The sequence below is a fragment of the Eublepharis macularius genome, chromosome 4, assembly GCF_028583425.1.
Source record: "Eublepharis macularius isolate TG4126 chromosome 4, MPM_Emac_v1.0, whole genome shotgun sequence".
In the NCBI taxonomy this organism is placed as follows: Eukaryota; Metazoa; Chordata; class Lepidosauria; order Squamata; family Eublepharidae; genus Eublepharis; species Eublepharis macularius.
In genome coordinates, this window is record NC_072793.1 from 97,686,012 (window position 1) to 97,704,976 (window position 18,965).

The window sequence follows — 18,965 nt, forward strand, 5'->3', positions numbered from 1 at the left end:
CAATGCAGAGTGAGGATCCAGTACAACATGCATAGATATCTAGGCATGTGGACATGTACCTCTTTTCTATGCTTGTGTCCCAATGAATCTTATTCATTGTCAAGCCAGACTTGCCTCAAAAGGTTTTCTCTTAAGATAAGTTATTTGCACTATGAATACAAATTTGTTGTGCACAGTTGTCAAAGCTGTGCTTCTCTCTCTCTCTCTCTCTCTCTCTCTCTCCCCCCCCCTCGCCTCCCCCTTCCTGGAAACTACTTTTAAAGCACTCAAAATGCTATGTTTTGTACAAGAAAAAAGCAGTCTTTCCCCCAAGTAGTTGCTGTTGTTTTGTGAACAATGTGTGGAATGTGGTTGCTCGAGTGTCATGGGCATTCAGTGAATGTTGTACATGGCCATAATTGGCGTAAAAGCTATAAAGTCCCTCCACCTTCAGCATGCCCATATCATTTTATGAACTATTTCTTTTTAGCTTAAAAATATAATTGGTGACATGTATTTTTCTTCACTTGCACTAATCTTTATTTCTCCAATAAAACTACCATTAGCCTTTACAGCAATGATCTGCCATTTTGTGAAGGTTTGTTTTTATATTTTGGAGAGTGTGCACTCTCCTGGATCATATACTTAGCCAGATTCCTTTTTTTTTTTGAAGGAAGAACCCACAGGCACTTTTAATAAATTTAGTGCACCAAAAGTTACAGGCCACAATTGCATGATTGAACAATTCAGTACCAGTTACAGCATGAAACATTTTTTTCCAGTCTTTAACTGATACAACTATTAAATGGGAACTGTTCACAACACAACAGGATGGGGAAGGATCAACTTCACAAAGTGGTGGGGGGGAGACAATAGTTTAAACATTTAGGTTCTGTAAAGCCTAATATAAAATACTTTTAGTTAAACCTTTAAAAGATTTAGTAGTCCAGTTTCCCTTCTCCCTATTTAAAAAAAAATCCGTAACACACCCTTATTTACTGGTGGTCCATTAATATCCAAATGTGCAAAAGTTACAATTCACCTTTAGGAGTGCATCAAAAATAGGCTTAATATTCAAAATAGCTGTATTAGCCAGATTCCTTTTCAAAAGGGGAGTAAAGGAGAAATAGCAGCACAACTACTTCCCCTCCTCTCCCAGTCTATTAACATACGGATGAGTTACTACGGTGCTGCTGTTAACAGAACAGGGACTTGTTAGAATAGCGTTATAATTCTAGAGTGTGATTGGGATGTGCTTTGATTGTGGAAAGGATCCAGTGGGGCAGAATTCAGAGCTATGAATGTACCACATGAATGGTGTGTTCTCATGCTTACGTATATAAGTAGTGCAGAGGTTAGCTTTGAACACCTTTATAATAAAGGACTAAGTACAGTGTCTAATGGCTGGTGCTGGATACATCTCTTAAGCATATGCTCTGGCTATGTCCAGTTATTTGACCTTTTTGGGAAGAAGTTATTGCTCATAATAATTTTGTATTAGAATACCCATTGATCCTTGAGGGTGTTTATATACTTTTAAATTACCTACCTATATCCTGGAATCTAACTAATGGTCAACTAAAATGAACTCCCCCCATGCCCTGTAGCCAAAAGACTTTTATTGCAACATTGGAGAGACAAATGCCCACCTTCCATACTTCAGTGCATGGAGGACCTTACAATGTTATCTGTATTCAACTGCAGATGGACTTATTTTTAGATAGAATTATAGAATCACAGGGTTGGAAGGAACCTCGAGGGTCATCTAGTCCAACCCCCTGCACAATGCAGGAAATTTACAACTACCTCCCCCCCCCCCCCCCACGGACTGCCCCAGTGCCCCCCTCCATGCTCAGAAGATGGCAAAACACCTCCAGGATCCCTAGCCAAACTGGCCTGTGGAAAATTGCTACCTGACCCCCAAGGTGGCAATTAGCATTACCCTGGGCATGTAAGAAGACCACAAAAATTAAGCACTGATGTAACCTATTCTGCCTTCTTCCTCATGATTTGCCCAAGTTCACAAAATCAGCATTGCTGTCAGATGGCCATCTATGCTTCTGCTTAAAAACCTCCAAAGAAGGAGAGTCCACCACCTCCTGAGGAAGCCTGTTCCACTGAGGGATCACTCTAACTGTCAGGAAGTTCTTCCTAATGTTTAGCCGAAAGCTCTTTTGATTTAATTTCAAGTCGTTGGTTTTGGTCCGACTTTCTGGGGCAGTGGAAAACTATGCCATCCTCTATATGACAGCCCTTCAAGTACTTGAAGATGGTTATCATATCACCTCTCAGTCGTCTATCTCCAGGCTAAACATTCTGAGCTCCTTCAACCTTTCTTCATAGGACTTGGTCTCCAGACCCCTCACTATCTTCGGTGCCCTCCTCTGGACACGTTTCATCTTGTCTATATCCTTCTTAAATTGTGGTGCCCAAAACTGAACACAATACTTTAGGTGAGATCTAACCAGAGCAGAGATACCATCACTTCACGTGATCTGGACACTATGCTTCTGTTGATACAGCCCAAAACCACATTTGCCTTTTTCGCTACCATCTCACACTGCTGACTCTTGTTCAGTGTATGGTCTACTAAGACCCCTAAATCCTTTTCCACACATACTACTGCCAAGACAAGTCTCCCCCATTTGATTTTTCCTTCCTAAATGCAGAACTTTGAATTTATCTCTCTTGAAATTCATTGTATTTGTTTTAGCTCAGTTTTCCAGCCTGTCAAGATCATCCTGTATCCTTACTCTGTCTTCGACTATATTTGCTAGTCTTCCCAATTTAGTATCATCTGCAAATGTAATAAGCATTCCCTCTATTCCTTCATCCAAATCATTTATAAAAATGTTGAACAGAACAGGTCCCAGAACTGATCCCTGAGGAACTCCACTTGTCACTCTTCTCCCAAGAAGATGAGGAACCATTATCTAGCACTCTTTGGATGCAATCTGTCAACCAGTTACAGATCCACCTAATAGTAATAGGATTCAAACCACATTTTACCAACTTGTTGACAAGGATGTTATGTGGAACTTTATCAAAAGCCTTACTGAAATTGAGATAAACTATGTCTACAGTATTTCCCTGATCCAGATATTTGGAAAGCTTTTATGGATGCTTATGTGTACATTTCTCACTATTGTTGTCATCTGTTTATTTCTATTATGAATGAGGCTTATTTTTATTTTTTAATTTTCAAATAAAATAATTTTTAAAATATTTTTAAAAGCATGGCCTGGGAGATGTCATTTAATTTAATTTAATTTATTGTATTGTATTTATATTCCGCCCTCCCCGCTTTCGCAGGCTCAGGGCGGATGATCAGGGTTGATAGCAGCAGTGCCTCCTCTCTGCATGTGTTGTGCAGCAAGGGGCTTGGCCAGTCAGGTACCTCCTCCTTGTGCAGCTAGTGTGGTGCCAGCCAGGTTTCTCCTGCCCACGGGTCTTGGGCTACAGCTCACAGCTTCCCTGCCCCGACACTACAGCTGATTGCCTCCCCCTTCTCCATATCTGGAGTCTCAGGGGTTGCAGGGGATAACCAGCTGCCACTTGACTCAGTTGCTGCTACCATGACATACTGTGGTGGGGACTTCAGAGCACTGGCATCTGGAGCAGTTGCCCTAAAACGTTTCTTTCATCATGCAAGCAGAAACCAGCCAGTTTAGATAGAGTTGTGTTTCCTTGGAAAGAGCAGTTTTCACCTGTGAAATATGACTTTGTCACCCTCTCCTACAGCCAAATATGCCCTCCAAATGCTGCTATCCCTGTCCCAAAGGAACAACATCTTGGGGATCTTTTGTGATCTGCAGTGGGAAGTTGAGGACCACAGATGGAAAGATTTTTGCCATGGAGGTGCTCTGGTGGATCAGAGATCTTATATCTGCATAAACTGATAAGAATCTTGCCACCAGTTTCAACAGGAGTCCCGCTGATCCAAGGGAGAGAATCAAATATCAGGAATTCTTATTTTTATTTATTCTTTTCTTATACTCAGGTGCCTTACTTAATATGTTGGGAACAAAGGCAGACCAACAAAACTGCTGAGCCAGTTACCTCTGTCAGTTTTTAACAAGAAAAACATGGTAATGATTAAGATGGGTAGCTGTGTTAGTCTGTCTGTAGCAGTAGAAAAGAGCAAGACTCCAGTAGCACCTATAAGACTAACAAAATTTGTTGTAGAGTAGGAGCTTTCGTGAGCCACTGCTCACTTCTTCAGATACAGATGATAATGATTGACAAGCTTAGGTAAACTGGGGGATAGTTGATACTCCCCCCACTCCCTCCAGGACACCAGTGTGCTACAAATCATGGACATAGGGGTGTGTAGAGAATCCTTCTGGGTGTATGATGAATATTGAAAAACGTATCTGAGTTGTTTTAATGTTCTGCACAACTATTTCAATATTTTAAACATTAGAGCATTTAGTGGGCAATGGTCTACATGGCCTAGACTACAAATGCGTACAACAAAAAGAAAGTACAAGTGTAGTTTCAAAATGAGCCACTACCACCTATGATATAACCTCTTGGGTGTGTGTGTGTTATTTAACCAACACAAAGCAGTTGACTCCAGATCAAACACCAATATGCTATAAATTAGTAGCCAGAAATCCAGCCTCTCAGCCTTACCATCCAGTTCTGAAAGCAGCCTAGAACAGAGTCCCAGAGTACTTTCAGACCAAACTGGGACAGGAGATTCCACTAATTTTTTTCACTCAATAGGCTTGCAAAATGTAAATATCAGACCTTAAAGATGAGTGGTAGCTGTCATCCACCCACACGTACCTCATTGCAAACCAGTAAAAAAGCCACCACATTTGAAGTGAAAATATGAACATTATTTAATAACTGATCTTCTGTAATAAACAATTTGAAAATATTTTACAAGGAATCACACGCACAATATTTTACAAAGATTTTAGTCTTTTAAATTTTCCAACTCTTCTGTACAAAAAAAAAATTTAAAAAACTCATTTTGAATCATCAGAAAGAAAACTTTTTGATGAGGAATGCTAGGAATTTGATCAATCCCAGAAGCTGTAGGAACAACTACTTGATGCTTTGCTTTTTTTTCCTTTTAGAACTTAAAATATAATATCTATATATTTATAGTTATGTATATTTCTGGGTTTTTTTCTTCATTTTTCTCAAATGAGCAGCACCCGACTAGACTACGGATTTACACACACTCTCGGTAACACAGAGCCAGCCATTGGTCAAAGCACGGTTCCCATAGACATAACCAAACACACACTGAAAAAGCTACAAGCAAAATGACCTTTAATTAACCTTGTCATTAATTAATGAATCACGTTCCTGCCCTCTTGGCTCTGGAGCCAAACGTCCAAGACTGGTCAAGGCCCTTCCCTTTCCTACCCCCTACTAGAATTTTTTTTGCTTAAATGGATTTTAACTAAGATATCCTGTGGTTTGAAGCATTGCTTCTTCTCACTACTGCACACTGTGTGTGAGAGAACAAACCAGCACATAGGAAAGACTGAGCTAAGTCTTCTGCTCACAGCTTAGAGGTCTGCTAGAAGGAGGGTCTCTAGGTGGGCCTGACTAGCTCAAAGATTTTATTGGGTTCCATGTACAACCTCCTCCCACAGGCCAGGTTGTACTTCTTGAGCTCCTTTTGGTATACAGCCTTATCTTCTCTCCACTTGTATTTCCTATTCACTAGAATTCAAGAAATCAGCTTAATGTCCCTTTCACAACTACAAACATGACCTCTCTATTAGGCCTGTTTCATGATTTGTCACAAGAATAGTTAATTTTATAGTAGTGCAAAGGTTTTGTTTTTGGTTTGCTTTTTCTGTATCATGCCAACATGGATATCGCACTAGAATTTTGAGAAACTACTCCATCTTAAGGCTTTGGAATAACATTTCCACCTGACTACTGTTCAAGGATCATTTACTATGTTTTGTGACACTATCTGTTTTTCTAGGCTAGAGATAAACAATCTGGCAAACAATCTGGCCTTTCTCTGGACTTCCCTTTGCTCCCTAATGTCTTCTTTTCCATTTCTTAGTATTATCTCCACCAACCTTCCATGGAATAAGCTGAACTGTGGATTTGGAAGCGGAGTGGTTTGGTTATTAAATAAAGGGGCTGAAGGTGGTTCATAGTAAAAGGGTGACTCTAATGGCAGGGGGCAGCAGCTGGAACTGCTGACTATCGACACTGTAGGATATCCTGCAGATAACACATGCTGTGCTGGGGGTAGGGTTTCCAGCCTTCATCTGCAGTTCCGAACAGCTGTTTGGGAAGATCTGGATGTTTGGTAGATCAGCCACATAATCATTTATAAATCTATTTGAAGAGCTCATCCTCAAAAGGCAAAAATGGCTAGGCAGGGAAATAACCAAGGTAATTCTTCCACAATACGACCTGTGTGTCTTGTGACACTGTCATCTCATGCACAAGTGGTAGATCTTAACAACAACAAAAAGAGAATTATCCACATGCATTGCAATCAGGGCCAAGTTTTCTTAGTCTTTTCCATTGTCAGAATAATTCACCATCCAGATACTTGCCTGCTATGGCTCTGTTGCCTGGAGAAACAAGGCCTTTAGCTCATTCTTGTAACATATTGGAAAAAATGTGAAGGGATCATGTTGAACCGACAGGTGAGTTAACTGTTAAAGGGAAGCCTTCCTTTTGCCTTAGCACTGTCTAATGACATCTAACCAAGACTTAGACGGTTTGCACTTATGAAAGGAATTGAAGCAGAGCAGCATCTTCATTGCGTCTGGTACTGTCTGGCTCCTTGCCAGGCCCCAAGAGGCTGAATCCATTTTGATGCCCAGGACAAGTGCTGAAAGTGGGCATTGTGGCAAACTGTGCTCTGCCTTAGTTGGCGTTGTGTGGAGATCTTCCATTCAAGTGTCAGAGCTCTCTATTCAGCAATCTTCATTCCCTCTGAAAGTGAGGCCAAAGCCCGGAAAATATAAAGTTGTTGTTAGGGTAGATGTGCAAATGGAACTAGAGAAATGAGAAGCTTTTACCAGAGAATTCATCTTCCTAATTGCCACAAAGTGGTCTGGTGTTTAATGCAATACAACTGCATATGATCAAATGTCACAATCATTAGAGTTAGAAAACTCTAAACTACTAGGTATAGCCGAGACCCAAAAATTATATTTAGCAATTTTTAGAATCACTTCAAGTCACAGGGAGACTACAAGATACAAATTGGGCAATGTGGAACAACTACTGGTTCGTCATAGTTAGAATAGGTTGAGTGACGTTTTCATCAGCAACTCCCACAGTCTCCTCCACTGTCCCACGGCTTTGCTCTCCAATTGTAACCCTTATGTGGAAGATAGATGGCTAGTGTTATAGAGTGCAATGAGACACTGTGGTACACAGTGTGTACACAACAGTACACAATGCACATGTACCATCTACACTCCTGGATGAAGCTTGGTGAAACCAGTTCTGCATGATTGCAGCAGACCATGACGGTTAGCAGATCATGGAGTGTAGTGTTGCACAGTACTAGGCCACTTCCTACTCCTCTCCAAAGTAGTTTTTCAGCATTAAATTTTTTTTCTAAAAAAGGGAATAAATGTTAATGAAAGTCTATGAAAATGTATATAGAGAGGGCTTTAAATATTAAAAAGCAGACATCCCCCAGAAACTGTTATCAGGCCTGAGGAAAGAAACACCACTCAAATTGTTAGCACATCCAACTGCCTTTTTCATAGCTATGGCAAGTGGAAGTAAGTTCATCCCAGGGGAAGAGAGGGCATATGGGACAGCTGTGTCAATTGAATGTGAAGCAGTTTTTCCTTCTATCCATCCCTGGCTAATCAGGCCTCAGGGGATAAGATTAATCTTCACAGCATTGCTACAGATTTCACATATAAAGAGGAGTGTACCTAATTTGTGATTAGCCTTTGTTAGATGAATAGGTTGAAAACAACATCTCTAAGCTCATCACACCAACAAAAACTCTTCAGTTTGATCCCACTGAACATTAAGCCAGGTCTTGAGCAAGTTGGTGATAGCAACTGACTAAGGAGTAGCTATCTGTACTTCCAGTGTGCTAAAATATTCAAAAGTACAGAAAGGCCTTTAACAAAATTAGCTCTCTCCATCCTGATGACAAGCGCTGCAGGTCATATATACTAACTCCAGATGCTCTGTGCTCCAGTATCCTCCATCCCTGAATATCTGTTGCTAATAAGGTACACCCTATGAAAGTACCTTGGCTCCAGAGCACTAGCCAATCAGAGTCACAGAAAGTGGCACAAGGGAGACTATGGTTTCAGTCAGACTAAAGTGGAATGGACCTGGGCGTTTCAGCCAAGCACACTACAAACAGCTGCCCACATTACAAAACAGTCACACAGTTTGGCACAATTTGGCAGTCTCTGCTCAGAAGAGACCGGTGAAATACTGGGAGTGCATCTACAACCAGTAAAACTGGTTATTACTGGAAGTATACCCAAGGAATAATGGTACTTGCTCTACTGTGCATCAGATAGAGCTATTTATAACTTCCCAGTTTACTTATCTGTAATTCTGAACAAGGTCAATGAAGCAAAACTATTATCCTTAGCACCAGTGGGGAGGGGGGGAACAGTGAGAGACTTGGAAGGAGAGGACTTTTCAGACACTTTACTCTTGTTTTGGACTGTAGGATACCCAGTGTGGCAGGGACACGAGAGAGAATCATGGTAAAGTTGATTTTTGAGAGAGAACTGAATCACCCATCTACTTTCAAGGGCAAGAATAAGTGGAAAGGAAGCCAACAAACTGCAGTTCCTGTGCCAAAGATCTACTTCCAGATCTCTCAGATACATATTTCTACAAAAAGACAGTCCTTCTTGCATGTATTTGCATTGTATTACCATATTTGTTTAATCAGTCTGATCCTGATTTTACCCTCACCTACTCAGACCATACCAGACTTCAGAAATACTCTAGATAGCTTCAAGGGTTTTCTTATCCTAAGGCTCTTTTGAGAAAACCACATCAGTATGGGTCTTAAAGTGTTATCTGTCTTAAAGTGAAAAGTACAGGTGTGGGAACACCACATGTAGGATATTCTACATCACCCATGAACTGAGGTGACAGCTTAAGGTTTTGGAGAATCAGTTTCCCCACATTTCTGGTTTAGCACTGAAGCACCAAAGCAGGAGCACAGAAAATTTCTATTCAAACAGATCATGAAATTGTCAATAGAACAAGGGGGGAGGGGGCGTTGCTTACAGACTTGCTAATGCAAGTAACTGTACCATTGTTTGTTTTCTAGATTTCATTTATATAAAAAAAAGAAAATTAAGTTCTTAACGCTTTCATTACTCATGACAATTATAACATAAAGGTGAAAAGTTTTTTGACTGGGGAACTCTGGCATGTAGGGTGCCGTGTTGTGCCACAACATTTCATAACGTTGTACGTAGATGGCATTACTGTTACTGGCACAGCAATAAGCTGTTTCCTACTGCTGAAGTCTGCCTCACACTGCACTATATACTGCTGCAGTTACTGATGTTGCTCAGATGGTGGCTCTCACACCAAAGCAGAAACAAGACATGTTGTTTCCTACTTTGCTGGCTACTCTAAGTGCAGAGGAGATGTACTCACAAGGTATGTTTATTATGAATATGCACAATTAAAAGACCTCAACCAGTGCAAGCCCTAAAAAAAACATACAGAGTTTGAACAGAACACATGGTGAATTATAGTTTTACTCTCATTTAAAAACCTGTAACAGATTGTGTGGATGCTGTCAATAATAATCCCAGACATGGAACATCTACCTGCAATGCCACTCTGAAGGGTTCTTTTGGTTTGAGATGAGTGGCAGGTGTCATAATAATTTTTGCTGTAACACAGAGTACTTTCACATTTCCCTTTTAAAGTACATAGAACATAATCAGTACTCTGCAAATGATCTGCTTTAAGGGGCTTGGTTGTGCTCTATTCATCGCTGTATTTCTGATACTGGATAACTGACGGGAACTGTAAAGGTACAATAATGATTCTCATGAAGTTTAGGAAGAAAGCCTTTGGCTAGCACCTTCTGGGTTTGGTTTGGCATATATTGCATCAGCCAGAGGTGAAGGAAAGTATCCGGCAGGGGGAAAGGGACAGTGTGCACTTGGAAGAAGGAAACCTTCAGCTTGGCCAGCTTCACCTTTGGTCCTCCTCAAGGGATGGATACAGCAGTAATAAAAAAATGAAAGGTTTGTCGTAATTTAGGAAGTGGGAAAAATAATAAATGTTTTCTTGATTAATCAAAATTTCTGGGCAAGGAAATGATCTGAGACGGGGAAGTTGGATGTGGGTTATATCTGTTATCTGTTATGGTACCTTAGTATTCATTTTGCTGATGATAATGAGAACCACTGTTTGATCCATCCATGCAAGGGCTACTAGAAACACACAGTCTTCTCCCCTGCTCGCTCTACAAGTCCTCATAATATGGAGTTACTGGTTTAAATAAATAATACTGACCATAAAATTCAAGTCAAATCCATTTTTTCCTTTGTGTCCTTGTTGCTGACAACAAATACTATAATTTGTCAGGCTAAAATGCTTGGAAATCAGATGTAGAAAGATCTAGTTTAAAATCTTCAGGCTAAAAATAAAATCATAATTTAAAAATTGATCAGAAATGGAATCTAACTAACGAGAGATTCAGCAACGATGGCCTTGGAAAGCACAGCGTGAACCGAGTGGAATGGAGATGCTGTGGTGACATCCTAGGGTTACTTTGAGTTTCACAAGCCATTGGAATTGGCTGAAAAGTTAACTAAACTACAGAATTGATTTGGCAAGAATATACCACTTTTTCTGCTCTATTGATTTTTGTTGTTGCTGTTTGCATGATTGGAATGGGAGGGTAAATTTCAAACACAATAGTAATTTGTCAGCACTGTTGGTTAAATACTTTTAAGAGAAAATGATGAGACACCTCCTGATGAAACTGATAAAAGTCTCCCAGAATTCCACAGATTCAATGGGGGGAAATTATGAGGCCACTGTTCTTCTTATTTGGCCAACAGCTCAATGAGTGGAAAGGAGAACAATGAATCAAAGCTCAAGGATGTTCAGTGTGGAGAAGGTCACGGTGGTTTGTGCTTCTCCAAGTCTTGCTCAGAGCTCTGTGTTTGCACAACCTGCTGTGCAGAGACACTGGAAGGACAAGGAGAGGATGGGAGAAAACAAGAAACAAACAATGAAAATAGCTTCTGAACTTCTGAATGAAGAAAGAACGTCCTCATGAGTGAGAGCCAAGGTGTAACCAGAGTTGATAGGACTAGACAGCTGCCCTCCTCTGGCAAGTCTGGAGGAGATGGAGATGGCGCATAAAACAAACATGGATGGGCTGGACTAAATGAATGTTTCAAAGGCAAGATGCCAAGGGCAGTGGATTGCAACAGGCAGTCAAATAGAGGAGGAGGAGCTGCAGAGATATCAAGATATTCCAGGAAGGTCTAAATGATGCTCCTCTGCCACAGTCTGAGGTATCTTCCTGTGGAAACAAAAAGTGAAAAGTTCTGTAAGTTCTACTTGTCTATATACAGTCAGAGAGAATTAAATCACTTTAATCCTGGGACTCAGCACACATGGTTTAAGATGTTTTTCCTTAGCGGGGAACCCTATTGAACCATGATCTTTGGATTTAGTGGCCATTCTTTGAACAGGCCTTGTCCCAATCTTCTTTTCTCTGTCCCATATGATCTGAATAGCTTATGTCCCATGGTAAATCTCTACTGATGGAAAGGATTGCTAGCAGCAACACAGGATTTAATCACCTCTCAACACCCATTTTAAAACCTAAGATTAACCCAGAAATGCTGCTCCTGTGGGACAGCCTCCCACCTCAGATGAGCATGTGGTCTGCTGCAGGAAGGGAGAATCAGCAAAAATCATGCTCCTTCTGTTAGTGGATACATTCTATGGGATCCAAGCTGATATCTTTGAATCTTTCCTTCACCTCATAGTTACCTCAGAGATGGAAAAAATAGTGTTCTGTTTTTAAAGTCAGGGAAAGGAAGCATAATGAGATTAGATGCATATATACATCAGTTTCTCTCAGGAACAGCTGGTACAATTAATGCAATTTCTTGGATGGATTTACAGGTAAGGATTTTATCACTAGAAAAGTAGTACTTTGTTAAAGAGATATTATCTCTCCTCCTCTTAAGTTTCTTGACGTGCTTGGACAGATATTGTGACGACATTACCACCTAGCAAGATTGATACTTGGGCTGGCAGCCTTGGACATTTATTCATAAATCCCACAATATCCTCCCGGTGGAGTAAAGCTACAATATGTCCTTGTACTTTTTTGCATACATAAACCAGTCTCCCTCTACTCACCGTTGCATTGTAGTCGAAACAGATGTGGGGACCTTTTCGATATCGTGGCTTTTCTACCAGCTCACATTGATTGGGTTCTCGTGGTGGAGCTTTGTATTGTCAAGGAAATAATACAGCATCTATGATATACTTCTGGGGGTACAGAAGAGGAGCAGGGTCAAAAAATGAAGTGCATGAACATGGAATTCAGCCATAATTAAGAAGAGTCATGTTCTAAGGAAGGATTATTGTATTCTCCATGATTCTAGAGGCATAACTACTAGATATGGGCAGGAACCAGAAAAAAACCCAAACTGGGCGGTTCAATGTTGGTACAGTTTCACGAACCACAAACTTTCATGAACTTGCCCCAGCTCCTGAACAAGTTTGTGTGGTTTGTGAAAACATCACTTCTGGGGCAGAGAAAGGTCTGCAGAATAGAAGTGTGAGCTTCCGGTCTCTCCCTTTTAAATGCCAGCCGCTTTTCAACTGATGGGAGGGGAATCCTCATCAGCTGAAAAAAGCTGCCAACTGTTCTGCTTCCCATGTTTGCAGAAGTTTGCTTATTCCCTGCTGGCTTTTAAAGCCAGGAAAGGGCTAAATGGCTGGTTTTCCCTTCCTCCTTTGGGGTATGCACACACACTCTCTCTTTTTCCCAAAGGCAAGAAAGCGTAGCAACATTGTAACATTGTAGCATTGCAACATTGTAACATCACTGCACTTTCCTCCTGGCTTTAAAAGCCAGGAAAGGATTAAATAGCTGCTTTTCCTTTCCTCCAAGGCATGTTTCAGGCTTTGCAAAGAGAAAAAAAGAACCCAATCGTTTTGTACAGCCCTTTTTGGACGGCAACACTTTCCTTGCGTGTGAGAGAACTGTTGCTCCTTTCAAACACCGGCGCTTTCCCCAGCTCATGGGGGATCCCCCTCCCATCAGCTGAAAAGCAGCCGGGCGCACACCTCTACTGTAGAAAGCTTATCTCCAGTTGCCTAGGAAACTGATTGATCAGGGCTAGGCTGTCTACAGTGACAAACCAAAAACAAACCAAACAAACCAGCCTAAAGTTCGTCCTGGTTTGTCAGAAATGGGTTCTGGCGAACTGCTGGTTCGCAAACTACGAACTGGCCCTGTTTGTGACGAATTTTGGTTCGTATTTCAGTTCGTGCCCATCTCTAATAACTACACACCATTTCATCAAAAACATGTGCCCAAATTTGTATTTGCCGAGATAACCTGGATGCAGGGGGAGGGGCACTTGCCGGGGAGATTCAGCAGACAGGAGGGAAGGATATATAACAACTCCCATGTCCTCTGATTCTCCTCTGCAAATGTCACAATGATAATTCTTCCCATCCCCCCCGCCCCCAGCTTGAGAGCTTGGCTTGGGAAAAACATACCGCATCAGAATACAGCTGTTGGTGAGGATGATTTTGAAACAGTCTGAAGGACTTTTGCAGAGAAGAACTAGCAGTCAAAAAAGGGTTAAGCACTTCCTAACTGCCTGTTAATTCTCCCTCCAAGTGACCTTTGGGAACTCCATGCTCTTCTTTAACACCCAGTTCCATGAGAACCATATACCACATGCTCTCCTTTCTTTCAGGCTGTGACACAATAGTGTTCTCTGTTTAGGAAGCTTTCTTTGTTGAGATCACCAAGATATATGCTTCAGCTCTGAATTTCCCCCCACAGCCTTCTGGGACCCTGATCATGTGAATGCAATTTGTATGTCAAAGTAATCACACAAAATTGATCTGGGGAGGAATTTTACTGAAACACAACAGTTGGTGACAGTTATAGGGCACACACTATAGCAAATATTCTGTTGAAGCTGATCCTGTATAATACAGCAAAGGATACCCTTTACTTCTGCTTGGAGAAGTTTGGTGGATTCACACTGACTGCATATTGGCTTTTCTGCTACAACAAACAGAAGGTTGGTGCTGGCAAGCCTTTGTGCATGGAATAGCCTGGAGAAGAAATTAAAAACAACAACAATGGGGCTTTTTGTGTCAAATGCTGCTATCATGCCATTTTGACCACATTATACTATTTATAGCAGCAACTCAGCTCACCCCATGTGGGTTACAATTTCCTTTATGGCAAGACAGGGCTGCTTCTCATGCTACTTTTTATACTTAAGTGCACATGCCCAATAATAAAATGTATGTGATTGCGTATTATTTACCACTTTCTCATTTCAAATGCCAAGTAACTGGGAGTGGGAAGGGGGGAGGATCAGGCCTTCACTCTTGAGTATTTGAAAGGGAAACTATACAAATAATACATGCATGCATCGTTTATATTTGATAAGGGGTCTGGTAGCATCTTAATCTCTCAGATTACATCTACAGTGCAGACTCTGACTGGTTTAATGATTGTTTCTCCACTATGGGATCCTGGCATTGTAGTTCTGTGAGGGAGGATAGGGTTCTTGAAGTGTTATCAGCATCCTCACTGAACTACAGGTCCCATGGTTTGTAGGGAAAGCTATGACAGCTAAAACTGTGTAAAATTGACATATAAGTTGGTAGTACAGACTTTATTTCTTTTACACCCTGTCTTTTTCTCCAATAGGGATCCAAAGCAGCTCACATTGTACTCTTCCATTTTATCCTCACTACAACCCTGTGAGGCAGGGTTAAGTTGAGAGTGCATGACAGGCCCAAGGTCACCCAAGCAAGCTTACATGCTGGACTGAGGATTCAGACTTGGGTCTCCCAGATTTTATTCCAGCATTCTAACTGTACCATCTTTGCTTGCCCTCAGTAGTTTAGAGAAAGATGTCCTCTAATAAAAGTAGTTAAAGCACACAGCCACATCAAGGTCTCTTTGTCTCTTTATAGCCAAATGCTGCTTATAACCTTCCATCAGTTTCTGTGACAGCGACCACAAACCCTGGTTAAAGACCTTGAATCAGAGGTGGGGGTGGGGGGAGGCACAGCAATTGGATACCCACAGCTTTGGTCATCTACTGTACATTTTATAGCAGAGATATCTTCCTCCACTGACCTGGAACAATTTCCACAGTCAATGATGGTGTTGTAAGTGTAGTTAACTGTACTAAAATAGTACTGGGTCTGTTTCATAATGCAGCTGGTCTCCTTGGTCTCCATGCTGTCTGCTGCAACATCCTCTATTAGAACACACAACACATATAGAGGAATGTAACAGAAATGATAAACACCTTGTTTCTCCTTCTTGGGTCATGCAAATTAACAGCCTTTCTCCAACAGTGTGTAAATCGCTTTTTAAAAAAGCAATCAGCTAATGATAGTTGTTCAAGAAATCATACTTCATCCTGTGAAGAAGTCAGTTGTTTTTGTTTGCTTTCATTACACAGACCTATGTTTCATACTGAAAAGATAGGAGCCTTTCTGTAACTGTTCTGGAGAGATGTTTTGTATTTTCCATCTTCCTAACTGTTATTTGTTCATTTTCCATATCCTGCTCCATCATTCAGGCTTAGCATGTTTATAATGATGAATATGTATCATTGTACCCATTCATCATAAATGCCTTGTTAATTTTGCTCACCTTTTTTTTAGCAGAAGCTAAACTCAGCGATTTCATTATAAACAAAGAGTCCTGCCTCTTTTTGGCACACTGCATTTATTGGGGTGTGTTCGAATACTTGGGTACACAGTATAATTGCAAATTCAATTGTATTTCCTAAAAATTATATTTCCTAACAAATTTAATTGTATTTCTTAACAACAATTTCCTATTCATGAAATTCTGGAAGGTGTGTATTTAATATAGAGCCAAACAAAGATTACTACTGGGATAATGAGAGGCAAAACTAAAACAAAAGGCTATAGAAGGACACCCCTTGCCATAAAGCAACAATATTTAAAAAAAAAGGTGGAGGGAGTGCAGCATGATCAAACCCTACAGTAGATCACAGTAGCTCTATCATACTCCACATGAAGTATTGACCCTACTAGGAGTAACATCTAATTAACATTTTTAATTAGGCAACTTACATCCAGTATGTAAAGAAAAATGGCCTAATATACCAAAAACAAATAAAAATAAAAATGGAACAATTCTTTTCTAGATATAGCCAATGTATTCTTTATGTGCTATTCTGCTCCTTTAAAGAATAACTCCAACAAACAATCCAAATTCCTGAGTATGGAAAAACTGCTGGTAATCCTGTATAGTTCATTCCCATTTTCGCTTTCTAAATCTAACTCAACTACATACTTGTTAATTAGTTTCATGTAAGTAGTTGTGTTGGTCTGTAGCAGAAGAGCAAGATTTGGGTCCAATCAGATGAAGGGAGCTTTGATTCTCGAAAACTCATACCCTGGAAATCTAGTTGGTCTTTAAGGTGCAACTGGACCTGAATCTTACACTTGTGTATTGTACTCTTTCCTCCCAGCTTATCTCTTTGAGGCTGGATGGAGTGAACCAGCAGGGAACGTACCTGTTTGAAACCAGCTGTTGTAGGTTAGCCCATACAAGAACTGCTGAAACAGAGACCTTTGGGAAGTAAATGGCAGACCCATTAGGTGATCATAGAAGACAATAAGTATATGTTGCTAATCTCAACAGATAAAGATAAGCATTTCCGTTTTCCAGATCCTAGGGACAGAAAGAATCAAGACACTTCTAGATTTTGGCAGCATTTTAAAAAATGTTGATTTGCCAATCCAAGAACACTTCTACCAAGCACTTCCCCCTTCAGATTCGATAAGGTTCTCTATATAGAGACAATATTTATCCTACATTTCTGTATTGCTGTAGAATCTGAGCTTCTTCAGTGAATGGCAAGAGGAGGACTTACCATGCAGCTGCTGAGGTCCACCAGGCCAGGTTCAGGAAATCTGCCATGGTTGGCTGCATATGAAGGGATAAAAGTAATGTGATATTGAAAGAAAACGTGCTAGTTGTGAACGTATCCCCCGTAAGCACAAACCAACATGCTTACACTTTACAAAAGATCAAGAATGAACCCTGAAAGATTCTGTAAACTATTCATAATACCTCAACATTTTATCATATTTCTACATATCTTGATCTGTGTTCATGCACTGCAGAATTAAAAATATTTTCTGCTAATGGTGCTTTGCCAATGATAAAGTTTCTACATATAGTGATATATATAGATCAACTGATACATGATGCAACAAGACCAATAACTTTGTGACAACCCTGGTTACAAGCATGACAAGAATATCTAGTTTACTGACAAAAAAATGAAGGACAATAATGTTTTGAGAAATATCAGATTTTAAATTACAATTAAAATAAAATTACAGTAGAATGACCTCGTCAAACACTACTTTCTCCCTAACAGAAGATTCAACCTTCCCAACCCCCCGCCCCCATCACTGTTCTTACTTTACTGGGGCAAAGATCAGGTCTTTGAATTTTTTTACTTCATTTTAAAACTTCATTTAAGAAGTTTCAGTGAGAACCCAAAGTGGCTTACATCTTCCTCCTCTATTTTAGCATCACAACAATCCTGTGAGAAACGTTAGGCTGAGAGCTTGTGACTGGCCCAAGATCACCCAGCAAGCTTCCATGGCAGAGCAGGGAATCAAACCTGAGTCACCCAGATTCTAGTCCTTCATTCTAGCTGCACCTCCGTGCTCCTTAAAACATGGTCTGCAGGCTTCAAGTCACACTTAATAACACATTCAAGTGGTCTGCATAACCACAATAAAACCAGAACAGTGGTAAACAGCAAATTAAACTTCTGTTCTTTCTGCACTCTGATGCAATGTACTGAATGGGTGAAAGGAAAAGGGGAAGTGCTGTTGGGTAGGTAATGCTAGGTTTGCAAATACCTGGCTGATTGATAGATGTTTCAGTCAATCCACTACTACTCAGAGTTAGTGCTTACTAGAGATGAGCACGATCCAAAAAAAATACCGATTAAGCCGTTCATGGATCCGGGCTGCTGCCCAACCCAGGCCACCGATTCTAACCGATCAAGTCCCATTTCCGATCTGGAATCGGGAACGCCAAAGCAGGAGGGTGCCCCGCTGTTTTCAGCGATATAGGAATGGTGGTTGGTAGCAGCGGCCGCCAGGCCCGGCGGGCAGGGGGAGGCGGCTTCAGGGAGGGAGGGGACATTCACACACACACACACACACACACACACACACACACACACACACCACACACACACACACACACACACACACACACTTAGAGTAGAGGGGGGGAAGTTTTTAACTCAGCAACGAGCCGCCTCCCCTCAGGGAGGGGACATTCCCAGGGCCGGATCTACGGTTGCCAGCGCCCAGGGCAACCGTAGGCAGGCTCCTGCGCGCGCGCGCGCTCCTGGGTGGCCCCCCCGCCGATGCAGCAAGCAGGCTGTCCTGGTGCGCTGCGGAGCTAGCAGCAGCGCAAGTGGTTCAGCGGCTGCCCGCACCGTTCACCTGCCTTGCAAGACAAGGGGCAGCCGGCTTGCCCGCGCGCCTCTTGTCCTGGGGAAAGGCGAACGGCGCAGGTGGCCTCCCAGCCTCCCGTGCTACCTTTTGCCTTTCCCCAGGACAAGGGGCATCTGGCTTGCCCGCGCGCCCCTTGTCCTGGGGAAAGACGAACGGCGCAGGCAGCATCCCAGCCACCTGCACTGCCTTTTGCCTTTCCCCAGGACAAGGGGCGGCTGGCTTGCTCGTGCGCCCCTTGTCCTGGGGAAAGATGA

At 41.5% G+C, this 18,965-nt stretch overlaps 1 protein-coding gene across 1 annotated transcript in view; it reads right to left on the reverse strand.

Moving 5' to 3' along the window:
- Nucleotides 1-9,671: 9,671 nt before the first annotated feature.
- Nucleotides 9,672-18,965, reverse strand: part of CACNA2D2 (calcium voltage-gated channel auxiliary subunit alpha2delta 2) — a 935,072-nt gene continuing 925,778 nt past the window's right edge. The window contains exons 34-39 of the mRNA XM_054977462.1: nucleotides 17,097-17,149; nucleotides 16,737-16,792; nucleotides 15,317-15,440; nucleotides 14,165-14,274; nucleotides 12,331-12,419; nucleotides 9,672-11,479 (exon numbers count right to left, since the gene is read on the reverse strand). Coding sequence (XP_054833437.1) covers nucleotides 11,351-11,479; nucleotides 12,331-12,419; nucleotides 14,165-14,274; nucleotides 15,317-15,440; nucleotides 16,737-16,792; nucleotides 17,097-17,149 — 561 coding nt within the window. The 3' untranslated portion in view covers nucleotides 9,672-11,350. The remainder of the gene's footprint in view (nucleotides 11,480-12,330; nucleotides 12,420-14,164; nucleotides 14,275-15,316; nucleotides 15,441-16,736; nucleotides 16,793-17,096; nucleotides 17,150-18,965) is intronic.